At 42.4% G+C, this 11,478-nt stretch overlaps 1 protein-coding gene across 1 annotated transcript; it reads right to left on the bottom strand.

The window, feature by feature from the left end:
* Positions 1-453: 453 nt before the first annotated feature.
* LOC123189740 (proliferating cell nuclear antigen) lies at positions 454-2,708 on the bottom strand. The gene is made up of 4 exons (XM_044602219.1): positions 2,218-2,708; positions 1,977-2,129; positions 1,778-1,875; positions 454-1,011 (listed from the first exon to the last, which is right to left on the bottom strand). The coding sequence occupies exons 1-4, from the start codon at positions 2,534-2,536 to the stop codon at positions 790-792; spliced, it is 792 nt and encodes a 263-aa protein (XP_044458154.1). The 5' UTR covers positions 2,537-2,708; the 3' UTR covers positions 454-789.
* Positions 2,709-11,478: the final 8,770 nt, after the last annotated feature.

Here is an 11,478-nt window from a genome sequence, read left to right as displayed (position 1 = left end):
CCCCGAGTGGTTGCGGTTGTACCTATACTGCAGGAATAAGAAAAACTCGCTATTCACTCGGTTTATTTTCCATAATAACTTATGTAGGAGAGATGGCTAAGCAGTTCAAGGCATAGCATTGGAACTGCTATGTAGACTTTTGTTTACACATCCCATCTCACTATATGCCTTACTCTAAATAAACATTGCCATTGCCAAATTACCTAGCAGGGAGAGAGCTCACACTCACACGCCTACAGAGGTTGCAGCCTTGCAGGCATTGGCAGTAGTGCTGGCACCTGGGGGGTACATGTTGCAATGGAAGCACTTGTACCCCTGATAGTGGCAGCTCCGCAACTTGTAATGCCTCCAGCAATGACAATTAGCATTATTAGGACAGTTTTTGCAGTTGCAATCATTGCACTCGCAATACCTAAAATGCATTCAATCGAAGGACCAACCAGTAGAATTTTATGATAAAAAAACAATCTAAGTCGTTGCCTAACAATAACAGCACTGGTGTAACATAGACCAACAGTCACAGATACAAGTAGCTCCTAAAACACCAACATTCATAGATGAAAATCCATGAACCACCAGTCACAGATACAAGTAGCTAAAACAAGCATAACATCATTTTTGCTTACAAACAATCGTTAAGCAAATGGAGGTTGATTTAACGACTGTGAACATAGGCAAGATGAGCACATCCTTGAAACATAATTTGCCTTCATTTCCTAAATTCTCTTCGATCTTGGGGTGCCAGATAAAACCTAATGAAGGCAAAATAAGCAGATCCTTGAAACACAATCATGCCTTCATTTCCTCATCCTCTTCAATCTTGGGTGCCAAATAAAACCTAATGTAGCCCATCTCGCCAATCTTGTACTCAACAACCACTGGCAGTTCAGATGAGAGGCTGATGGTGACTTGGTCTGACAGTGGGCTTGCCTTAGTGAAGGAGTTCATGTACCTCAGAGCAAAGGTAAGTGAAACCGGCTCTTGCATTTCTATAATGGTAGATTCCTCAGGCTGCATTGATACAAACATTCATTAGCTACCATACTGATACATGTCCCTGAAATGGTACTCCAATATGAAAACCAAGGCTCAAACTGAAATAATATTTGCAAGTGTAAACTATAGGTGAGATTAATACTCCACATGGCTTAAGCTGAATACAGGTCTTTTTTTGTTCACTGACCACCTCAACCACAATTTTAAAATGGTACTCCAATATTTTACACTTGCAACTATCACTTCAGTTGCCAGGTTCGCCAGCTCAGAGTACAGGGGCCATCAAAATCACTTTGTATAGTAAATAGCATGTTACAAAAATATGTAGCTGCAGTCCTTGTAGATCTGTTGGACTCAACCTTCAGTAGACAAAGCTATGTACAACTAACAACACTTTTTGAAGTGAAAAACTATGTAATAATGTAAACAAACTAAACATTTCAAAGCATCATTTTAAGCCATGTAAAGGAATAAAACAGCAGGACTGGGTAGTGTGCATCTATGAAGACATGCTGGGCAATTTTATCATAAATAAACTACACCAGCAACAATAACTACCAAATCGTCCAAATATAATAACTGAGTGATTAGTAAACAATCTGGTTGAGAATTGGGTGCAGCTGACTATTTATGTTGCTACAATTAAGGTATTGACAAACTACAATCATCCCTGCAATCGGGATTCCTGACTCTCATTATGCAATACACCACAAAACCACAATATAAATGCATGAAAGGGGAACAGATCTATACAAACTAGTGGAGGAACAATGCAGGATACCTTGTCAACGGTCTTGTTCTGCCTGCAAACAATGTTTGCGGTTCCAATATCTCCAGCAGTGGAGAACTTGACACCCTCCTTGGTGACAGAAATAATAACTGCAGCGCACAGAAACCGCGTCAGCCATGAGACATGTAAGAAACAGAGATGACTAGTGCAGCAGACCACAATAATACAGGAAATGGGGGATTCCGCATACCAGTGTCGCCGATGCTGCTAAGATCCTTGCAGATCCTGGAGAACTCCGAGGAGGGCATGCGAACGATGGCCTGGTACTCAGAGTCTGGGATCCCGAGGTGCTCGCTGTCGATGTCCATGAGCTTCATCTCGAAGTCGGCAATCTTATCCTGGTCTGTTGACCCACCCAAACCACGGTTACCATCGACACCCACGGATAAGGAAGAGGACCGACAGGAAGAGATGTGCAGAGGGGTGCTTACTGGGTGACTCGAACATGAAGGTGACGGTGTCGGAGCCGTCGTCGGCCTTGATGGTGATGATGTCGTCGTTGCCCGCGCAGCGGAGCATCTTGGCCATGTTGCCGAGGTTCATGCCCATGGAGAGGTTGCGGTCGCAGCGGTAGTGCTCGAATCCCTCGGAGCGGAGGAGCAGGGCGACGAGCGCGACGTGGGAGGAGTCCATGGCCTGCAGCGAGAAGCCCGTCCCGGAGCAGTCGAAGTTGGCGTCCGTCACCAGCTCCTTGATCGCCTCCAGCACCTTCTTCAGCAGGCTCCCCTGCACCAGCCTCAGCTCCAACATCTTCGCGGGCGGGCGGGGGCCGGCGGCGGCGGGGCGCGAAGGGGGCGGGGGTGGATCGAGAAACCCTCGGGAGTGCGGCGGACGGCGACGGCGGCGGCGGCGGCGGCGGGGTGTGAGGGAGGGGTGGATCGAGAAACCCTAGGATTTGGGAGAGGCGGGAGTGCGCGGTGGAGAGGGGAATGGGCGGGGGGTTAATAGGGGGGAACGTTCGGGGGATGCGGAGCGGAAAGAATGGGAGGGAACGCGAAATATTTTCCCGCTCGCGCTCCCTTCCCCTGGAAGATTGGCCTGCGAGTGGGTCCGAGATGCTGCGGCCCCACATGTCGGTGAAGGGGAGGATCGGTTTGGGAAAGGGCGGGTGTTCTGGGGCCGCGCGGGAGACGGAGCTCGCTTTCCCGCCATCTCTCTCGCTCGCCGCGTGGGAGCTCCTTTTTTTTTTTGAGGGCCGAAACCGATTTTACAGGGCGAAGCCCATTGATACTCATCGCTAGCCTGTTCTCTCCGCTCGCTCGCTCTTCGCCCCTGGCCTGTTCGCCCGTTTGGCTAAAAAAAAGATCTGTTTGCTCGATTTTCTTTCTTCTGGACTGGTCTTTGTTTCAAGATAAAAACTACATTTTCACAGATTTGAAAAGTTAAATAGACTTGAAAAAGTTCTTGAATTTTAAAAAGGTTCACGGATTTCATGGCGTACATGGATTTGAAAAAAGCTCGCAAGATTTGGAAAAGGTTCACAAATTTCAGAAAAGTTCATCGATTTGAAAAAAGTCCAACGATTATGAAAGAAAGTTCATCAAATTTGAAAAAAGTTCACGAAATTTGAGAAAAGTTCATTGAATTTTAAATAAGTTCATCGAATTTGAAAAAAAGTTCATCAATTTTGAAGAAAAAACTCATCAATTTAAAAAAAATCATAAATTTTGAAAATAAGTTCACTTGAATGTTAGCCAAAACTTGGAAAAAAATATTGCGGTTTTGAGAAAAGTCCACGTGTTTAAGGAGAAAGAAAAAGGAAAAGGAAACAGAAAACAAAAACAAAAAAACGAGTAAAAACCGGCCAAAGAAAACAGGGAAAAAACAGAGTCCAATCTTTATTGTTACTACAAGTTCACGCAGCACGGAACGAATAAAAGAAATAGGTAATCACAAGACGTGAGGTGTCCCAGCTGGTTATCGCAGTTAGAATCGAACCTGGAGTTTCAGGGATAAAATCCCACAGACACTTGTTTTTTGAAGTTTTGAAGAAACGGAAGAGAAAGCGTAAACGGGCCAAGCCCATGCCGGAGGAGGGTATGCGCAGGTTTGTAGAATAGCCTTTAATGGGCGCTGAGAGCACCAGATAGGAAATGTTGCCTTCCCTTCCCTCCTCGGCTTGGGGTTTGGAATTTGGACTTTCGATTTCGTTTATACTACATTGTTTGAAATTTCTGAGCATCTCAAAATGGAAGGAGATGCATGTAAATTGTTGTAACAAAGTGTCGTGCAGTTTGTGTGCCCTGAAAAATTGAAGAAGTGTATCAATCGCATAATCTGCAACACTCGACACATTTTAAGTAAGTAAGGCATCTCCAACGCGGACCCTCGACCACCCTGCATCCATCCGGGTCGTAGATGTGGGGCTTTGCGGGAGTCGGGACTGCCACCACACACGACTCTGACATCCCCGATCCACTTTTCTCCCACTCCGCCCCTGCTCCCCCTGCTTTGGATCCGCACCTTTCTCATCCGCCACAATCGTTGTACCTCTTCGGCTGTCGCCCGGGCATCATAGGACATCAGTGGCCCCTAGCAACGTGTACGCGCTCCTTGTCCTACATGGTCGTCCACCTAGATTCCCTCTGCAACCAGGTACCCTCCGCCCCCTACGGACGAAGTTTTAGGGGACAAGGCTGGATGGTCGGCTCCCTCAACACTGCGTGCGGACAAACACCGTGTCCGTTTTGAGGTTTAGCGTTGAAGATGCCCTAAACTGCATTCCAACTTGGAATGTTTTTTTGCCTAGCATAACTTTGGTTAAACAATTTACAAGCGGAACTTGAGTGGAAAGCACGTAGATGGTGTTACGACTCATGGGTGCCTCACACTGTTGGTTGTCGGGCCTCCCCAAGGCCCCCTGGGTCGGTTTTTGTCTTGTGTCATCATATCAGTCCATGGGCTCTGTAGAAGGAAGACTCTGGAGGTCTAGTCGTCCAAGACAAGAAAATCAGAAGCTCATGACTTGTAAGACACGCATGGCAGTGTAGCACTTTTGTTAATAGTAATCGTCCCAGTGAAGGGCGGGGGAGAGTATTTATGAGTGGCGTTTCGATCACACACAAGTTGTCACCGTGCTCGTGTGAAGTAACGGTTTGAGTGTCTGCAGAAGCTATTTTATTTTCTTTGGAAATAAACCGAAGTGGTAAAAATATTGGATTGTGGTTGCGAGAATATAAAAACTTAGAAGTAAAGAAAAGACAGAAAATAAAGTGTTTTCTTACAATAGAGATATTAGGTGAACTTCGGATCATGGTATACATCAAGTGTGCTAGTGTGACGGTAATTCCAGTTACCCTGTATTGTAGTATTCCAGTTTTTTTCAGTAGGCGGATCACCCTAGGGTTATGGAACTCCTTCACACGGGGTTACATTCCATACCATGGTTCCGCTTCGACGTTGCCACTACATAGTCGTCTCTGTTGGAAATATGCCCTATAGGAAATAATATTATATTATTATATATCCATGTTCATAATTAAGAGTTTTTATTCTATGCTATAATTTCTATGATCCTAGAATGTGCAATTCAGTGAAAAACTCATATGCACTTGTGGAATAATAAAGGGTAAAAAATAATATTCATAGTATTCAATGCACTTTATATGAAAGTTTTTATTATATCCCTCTTGGATGTCTATCATATTAGGACTAAGTTCATAACCAAAGCAAATTACCATGTTGTATAGAGACTCTCAAAATAATATAAATGAAGCATGAGAGTTCAATAATTTCTACAATATAAAGCCACCGCCGTGCTCTAAAAGATATAAATGAAGCACAAGAGCAAGAATGCCTAACTCAAAATATGTAAGTGAAGCACATAGAGTATTCTGATAAATCACGATTAATGTGTGTCCCTCTCAAAATGTGTGTACAGCAAGGATGATTGTGGCAAACTAAAAAGCAAAGACTCGTATCATACAAGATGTTCCAAGCAAAACACACATCATGTGATGAATAAAAATATAGCCTCAAGTAAAGTTACTGATAGACGAAGACGAAAAGGGGATGCCTTCCGGGGCATCCCCAAGCTTAGGCTCCTGGTTGTCCTTGAATATTACCTTGGGGTGCCTTGGGCATCCCCATGCTTAGGCTCTTGCCACTCCTTATTTCATAGTCTATCAAATCCTTATCCAAAACTTGAAAACTTCACAACACAAAACTCAACAGAAAATCTCATAAGCTCCGTTAGTATAAGTAATTAAATCACCACATTTGGTAATGTTGTGAACTCATTCTTTATTTATATTGATGTAATATCTACTGTATTCCAACTCTTCCATGGTTCATACCCCCTAACACTACCCATAGATTCATCAAAATAAGCAAACAACACATAGAAAATAGAATCTGTCAAAAACAGAACAGTCTGTAGTAATCTGTGACTCTCGAATACTTCTGTAACTCCAAAAATTATGAAACATTAGGACAACCTGGGCAATTTGTTTATTAATCTTCTGCAAAAAGAATCAGTATTTTATCACGCTTCTGTTAAAAATGGAAATTATTTTCCTGGGCACAGAAGTTTATGTTTTTCAGCAAGATCAAATCAACTATCATCGTAAGCCATCCTAAAGGTCTTACTTGGCACAAACAGTAATTAAAACACAAAATCACATCTAAACAGAGATTATATAAATTATTTATTGCAAAGCAGAACCAAAAAGCAAAGAACAAAAAATAATGGGTTGCCTCCCAACAAACGCTATTGTTTAACGCCCTTAGCTAGGCATAAAACACAAATAGACCTAGGTATTGTCATCTTTGGTATGAAATCCGTAAGTAGCTCTCATAATAGATTCATATGGCAATTTAATTTTCTTTCTTGGGAAGTGTTCCATGCCCTTCCTTAATGAAAATTGAAATATAATATTTCCTTCTTCCATATCAATAATTGCATCAATCGTTCTAAGGGAAAGTCTACCAAGAATAATAGGACGTGTAGGATTGCAATCTGTATCAAGAACGATGAAATCTACGGGCACATAATTCCTATTTGCAACAATAAGAACATCATTAATTCTTCTCATGGGTTTCTTAATAGTGGGATCCGTAAAGATGCAAATTTAAAGAACAATCACATCTAACAAATGATTTGTAACAACGAAAGAGGGGACTAACCTTCTTTGCACATGCCAGAAACTTCCTCCCACTGTCCACAAATTCAAACGCAACTATCTTCACACATGGAGATTGATGGTGACAACGAGCAGACAGATCTTCAGCCACCCCGCTCCATTCGTTGCAACTGATGGTCCTAGGGAGCTACAAGAGGGAGAAATGACTCAAATCGACCGCCGGGTTAAAATCCTTCATTCCAAGTCATAGCCCGAGAGAGAAAAGAGAGGCATACCCGGGTGGTGAAGGATTTGTCGTCGGAAGAGGAATCACTGGAGAGGTCATTGAAGAAGACCATGGCGCCCCCGGCGGTAGGATGCGAGACGGCGAGAGCGAGGAAGCAATCGAGGAAGCGGCTATAGCTTATGAAGGAAGGAAGGAAAGGAGGGAGGAGGAAACATGGGAAATATGACTTGTGGTCGGGGAGAAAAGGGGTGGGGAAGGGGGCGGGGGTAGATATTTCGTAGGCCAAAAATTTCAAAATGTGGTGGGAAACTTTGCGTGCGGTGCCGCCGGACACCATTCACTTTGAACGATTGTGTTCATCACAAACGATTCTTCCGCTTTACGCGCATGGGATGAGTTTGATAATTCAAATTTGGATGGAAATTTCCCTGGGTACTGTCCTCATCCATGTTGATGACCCACAAGTATAGGGGATCAATTGTAGCTCTTTTTGATAAGTAAGAGTGTCAAACCCAACAAGAAGCAGAAGGAAATGACAAGTAGTTTTCAGCAAGGTGATGTCTGCAAGTGCTGAAATTGTAAGTAACAAAGTAGTTTGATAGCAAGATAATTTGTAACGAGCAAGTAACGATAGTAGTAACAAAAGTGCAGCAAGGTAGCCCAATCCTTTTGAGGCAAAGGACAGGCCAAAATGGTCTCTTATGATAAGCAAAACATTCTTGAGGGTACATGGGAATTTCGTCTAGTCACTTTCATCATGTTGGTTTAATTCGTGTTCGGTACTTTGATAATTTGATACGTGGGTGGACCGGTGCTTAGGTGTTGTTCTTACTTGAACAAACCTCATACTTATGATTAACCCTCCCACAAGCATTCGTAACTACGAGAAGAGTATTAAGAATAAATTCTAACCATAACATTAAACTTTTGGATCCAATCGGTCCCTTACAGAATAGCGCATAAACTGGGGTTTAAGTTTCTATCACTCTCGCAACCCATCATCTAATTGCTACTCCACAATGCATTCCCTTAGGCCCAAATATGGTGAAGTGTCATGCAGTCGACGTTCACATGACACCACTAAGGGAATCACAACATACATACTATCAAAATATCGAACACATATCAAATTCACATGATTACTTGCAACATGATTTCTCTCGTGACCTAAAGAACAAAGGTAACTACTCACAAATGATAAACATGCTCAGGATCAGAGGGGTATTAAATAGCATATTGGATCTGAGCATATAATCTTCCACCAAATAAACCATATCGTAATCAACTACAAGATGTAATCAACACTACTAGTCACCCACAAGTACCAATCTATAGCTCCGGTAACAAGATTGAACACAAGAGATGAACTAGGGTTTGAGAGGAGATGGTGTTGTTGAAGATGTTGATGGAGATTGCCCTCCCCAATATGGGAGAGTTGTTGGTGATGATGATGACGATGATTTCCCCCTTCGGGAGGGAAGTTCCCCTAGTGGAATCGCTCCACCGGAGGGCAAAAGTGTTCCTTCCCAAGTTTCGCCTCGAGGCGGCGGCGCTTCGTCCCGAAAGTCCTCCTCTTATTTTGTTTTCTAGGTCAAAATGACTTACATACCAAAAGATGGGCACCAGAGATGGGCCGAGGGGAACACAACCCACCAGGGCGCGCCTGGGCTGCCTAGCGCGCCCAAGTGGGTTGTGCCCACCTGGTGGCCCCCCTCTAGTACTTATTGGCTCTAATAATTCTTAAATATTCCATAAAAAATCCTCGTGAAGTTTCAGCTTGTTTGGAGTTGTGCATAATAGGTAGCCTGATGTAGCTTTTTCAGGTCCAGATTTTCCGCTGCCAGAATTCTCCCTCTTGGTGTGTACCTTGCAAATTATGAGAGAAAAGGCATTAGAATTACTCCAAAAAGCATTATTATGGATAAAAACATCATAAATAACAGTAAGAAAACATGATGCAAAATGGACATATCAACTCCCCCAAGCTTAGACCTCGTTTGTCCTCAAGCAAAAACCGAAATCGAAAAACATGTCCACATGGTTTGAGAGAGAGGTGTCGATAAAAACAAAATATGGACATAGAAGCATCATGTTGATTATTATAACAACAACAAAATTAAACATAGGACTTTTATCATATACTTCTCATGAATAAGTAATAGTTCATCACACAATCAGAGTATAAAACAAAAACTCTATTAGAAACCAACAAACTATGTTCTCAGTCAACTTTGCAACTACAAGTCATCATCTTTTCAGGAAGGGTCGTGTGCCAGAGCCTTTAGGCAAGTCCACATACTCAACCATCATATAGTCTTCTATGATTGCTAACACTCATCGCGTACACATGAGCAAAATGTTTCAACCAGACACATAGAAAGATAGGGGCTTATGGTTTCGCCTCCCAACGTACTCACCTCAAGGGGGATGTCAACAATAATAACGCATGCCACCCATATTCAACTGCACATATGTGCCTAGATCTCTCCTCACCACATGTTGCTTGCCAAAAGATAAAAATAAAAAGGAATAGAAGGAAAACTTTGACTCTTTGCATAAAAGTAAATACACAAAAGTAAAAGATAGGCCCTTCGCAAAGGGAAACAGAGGTTGCCATGCGCTTATTTGTTTGTATGCCCAATCCCTTAGTGCAAAAGAACGTCACGTTACATTGCCCGTTGTGATAGCGACATTTATATGCAGTCTGTCGCTTTTATTCTTCACCATCACAAGTTCGTGCAACGCTCAATTTTCTCTTACATCAAATGATCTCACACTTTTAGAAGCAAATTTTATTGCCTTTTTGCACCGATGACAACTTACTTGATGGATCTTGCTCAATCCCTAGGTAGGTATGGTGGACACTTGAAAAATAAGATTTGGGTTTAAGGGTTTTTGGATGCACAAGCAGTATCTCTACTTAGTGCGGAATTTTTGGCTAGCAAAGATAGGGGCAAGCACCACATGTTAAAGGATCTATGACAATATGACTTCTATGTGAATATGAACAAGCATAAATCATTAAGTTGTCTTCGTGGTCCAACGTCAAATTTTTTGGCATATAATATTTTGATGAGGGCTCACAATCACAAAAGATTTCTAGGATAGTATTTATATGTGAATCTTCTATTCCCTTATTAATCCTACTTATACTTTTCCTTATGTGATGCCATCACCTACCATAGGATTAGTATATAATATTTTTCATTATTTCTTTCTTTTCTTTTATTTATTACCTTTCTCTTATTTCTTTTCTTTTATTTGCGACATGAAAGTAAAGAAAGCAAAAACTCAAACTAAACTTTATTATACAACTTGCACACGATTACAAGGATAGATCACTAAGGAAACTCTCAAAGAAGAAAGAATCAAACTAAACTTTTATTCATCTAAAGCAAAAGATGGAACTAAAATAAGTAAAAGTAACAAGATAGTGGGATGATACAATACCAGGGCATCTCCCCCAAGCTTGGCGAAAGCCAAGGGGAGTGCCCATACCCAATACTCAGTTCTCTTTTGGTGGTGAAGAAGGTGATGTTGGTGACGAAGAAGTGTTCTCGGATTTCCAGGCAATGGTGGTGGTGAGAAAGTGGAGGGTTTCCCCTTAGCTTCCCCCGGTTTTTGCCGGAGAATAAAATTATCTATCCTCAACTCGTCATTATCCATCTCGAGTTTTATTATCCTCTTGCATAACGCCTCCATGCTCTCGTTTTTGAACCGGGGAGGAACCGATTCATCTTCTTCCTCTTCGGAGGTCCAGCTATAGTGCCCCTCATCCCCATAGGAATTGGGGTTTGCGATGAAATCAGCAACATAGCTCTCACCCTCAGAGTCTTGGGAAGACATATTTTCATATCTATCAGGAAAGCAGCAAGAAAAAGAGAACAGAGGATTTCTTCACGATACGGTGATCAAAAGGTTCGGGAAGTATATATAAATTTTTTATCTTGGAGGACAAGCATATGGTAAAAAACGGAGTATAGAAGGTGTCCCAGGTGGGCACAACCCACCTGGGTGCGCCACGCAAGCCTGGTGCACCCTGGTATCTTGTTCCCACCAGGGGACACTTCCTGGAAGTTTCTTTATTTCCAATAATTTTAAATATCCCAAAACAGAAAGAAAAAAATGTGGATTTTTCGGAGTCTGTTTACTTACCGTATCACGTACCTCCTTATTTTCACGATTCTAGAGTGTTCCGGAAGGACTCTTTTATGTGTTCTTCCGGTGTCAAAGTTTGGATAATATTACTTTCAACATTAATAGGTGTACCTGAGATATAATGCTTTATTCGTTGCCCATAGACAACCTTCGGGTTAGTACCTTCGGAATTATTTATTTTGATGGCTCCAGACCGGTAAACCTCCTCGATGACATATGGGCCTTCC

The sequence above is a fragment of the Triticum aestivum genome, chromosome 2A (genome assembly GCF_018294505.1).
Source record: "Triticum aestivum cultivar Chinese Spring chromosome 2A, IWGSC CS RefSeq v2.1, whole genome shotgun sequence".
Classification (NCBI taxonomy): Eukaryota; Viridiplantae; Streptophyta; class Magnoliopsida; order Poales; family Poaceae; genus Triticum; species Triticum aestivum.
The sequence above is the reverse complement of the archived record's forward strand: the minus strand, read 5'-3'. Positions and strand labels throughout refer to the sequence as shown.

Excerpts from the sequence above, each read along its gene's own strand:
- LOC123189740 (XM_044602219.1), bottom strand. The coding sequence starts at position 2,536 with ATGTTGGAGCTGAGGCTGGTGCAGGGGAGCCTGCTGAAGAAGGTGCTG. Across the intron at positions 2,130-2,217 it reads CTTCATGTTCGAGTCACCCA|ACCAGGATAAGATTGCCGAC; the intron begins GTAAGCACCCCT and ends GTGGGTCAACAG. Across the intron at positions 1,876-1,976 it reads TAGCAGCATCGGCGACACTG|TTATTATTTCTGTCACCAAG; the intron begins GTATGCGGAATC and ends TGTGCGCTGCAG.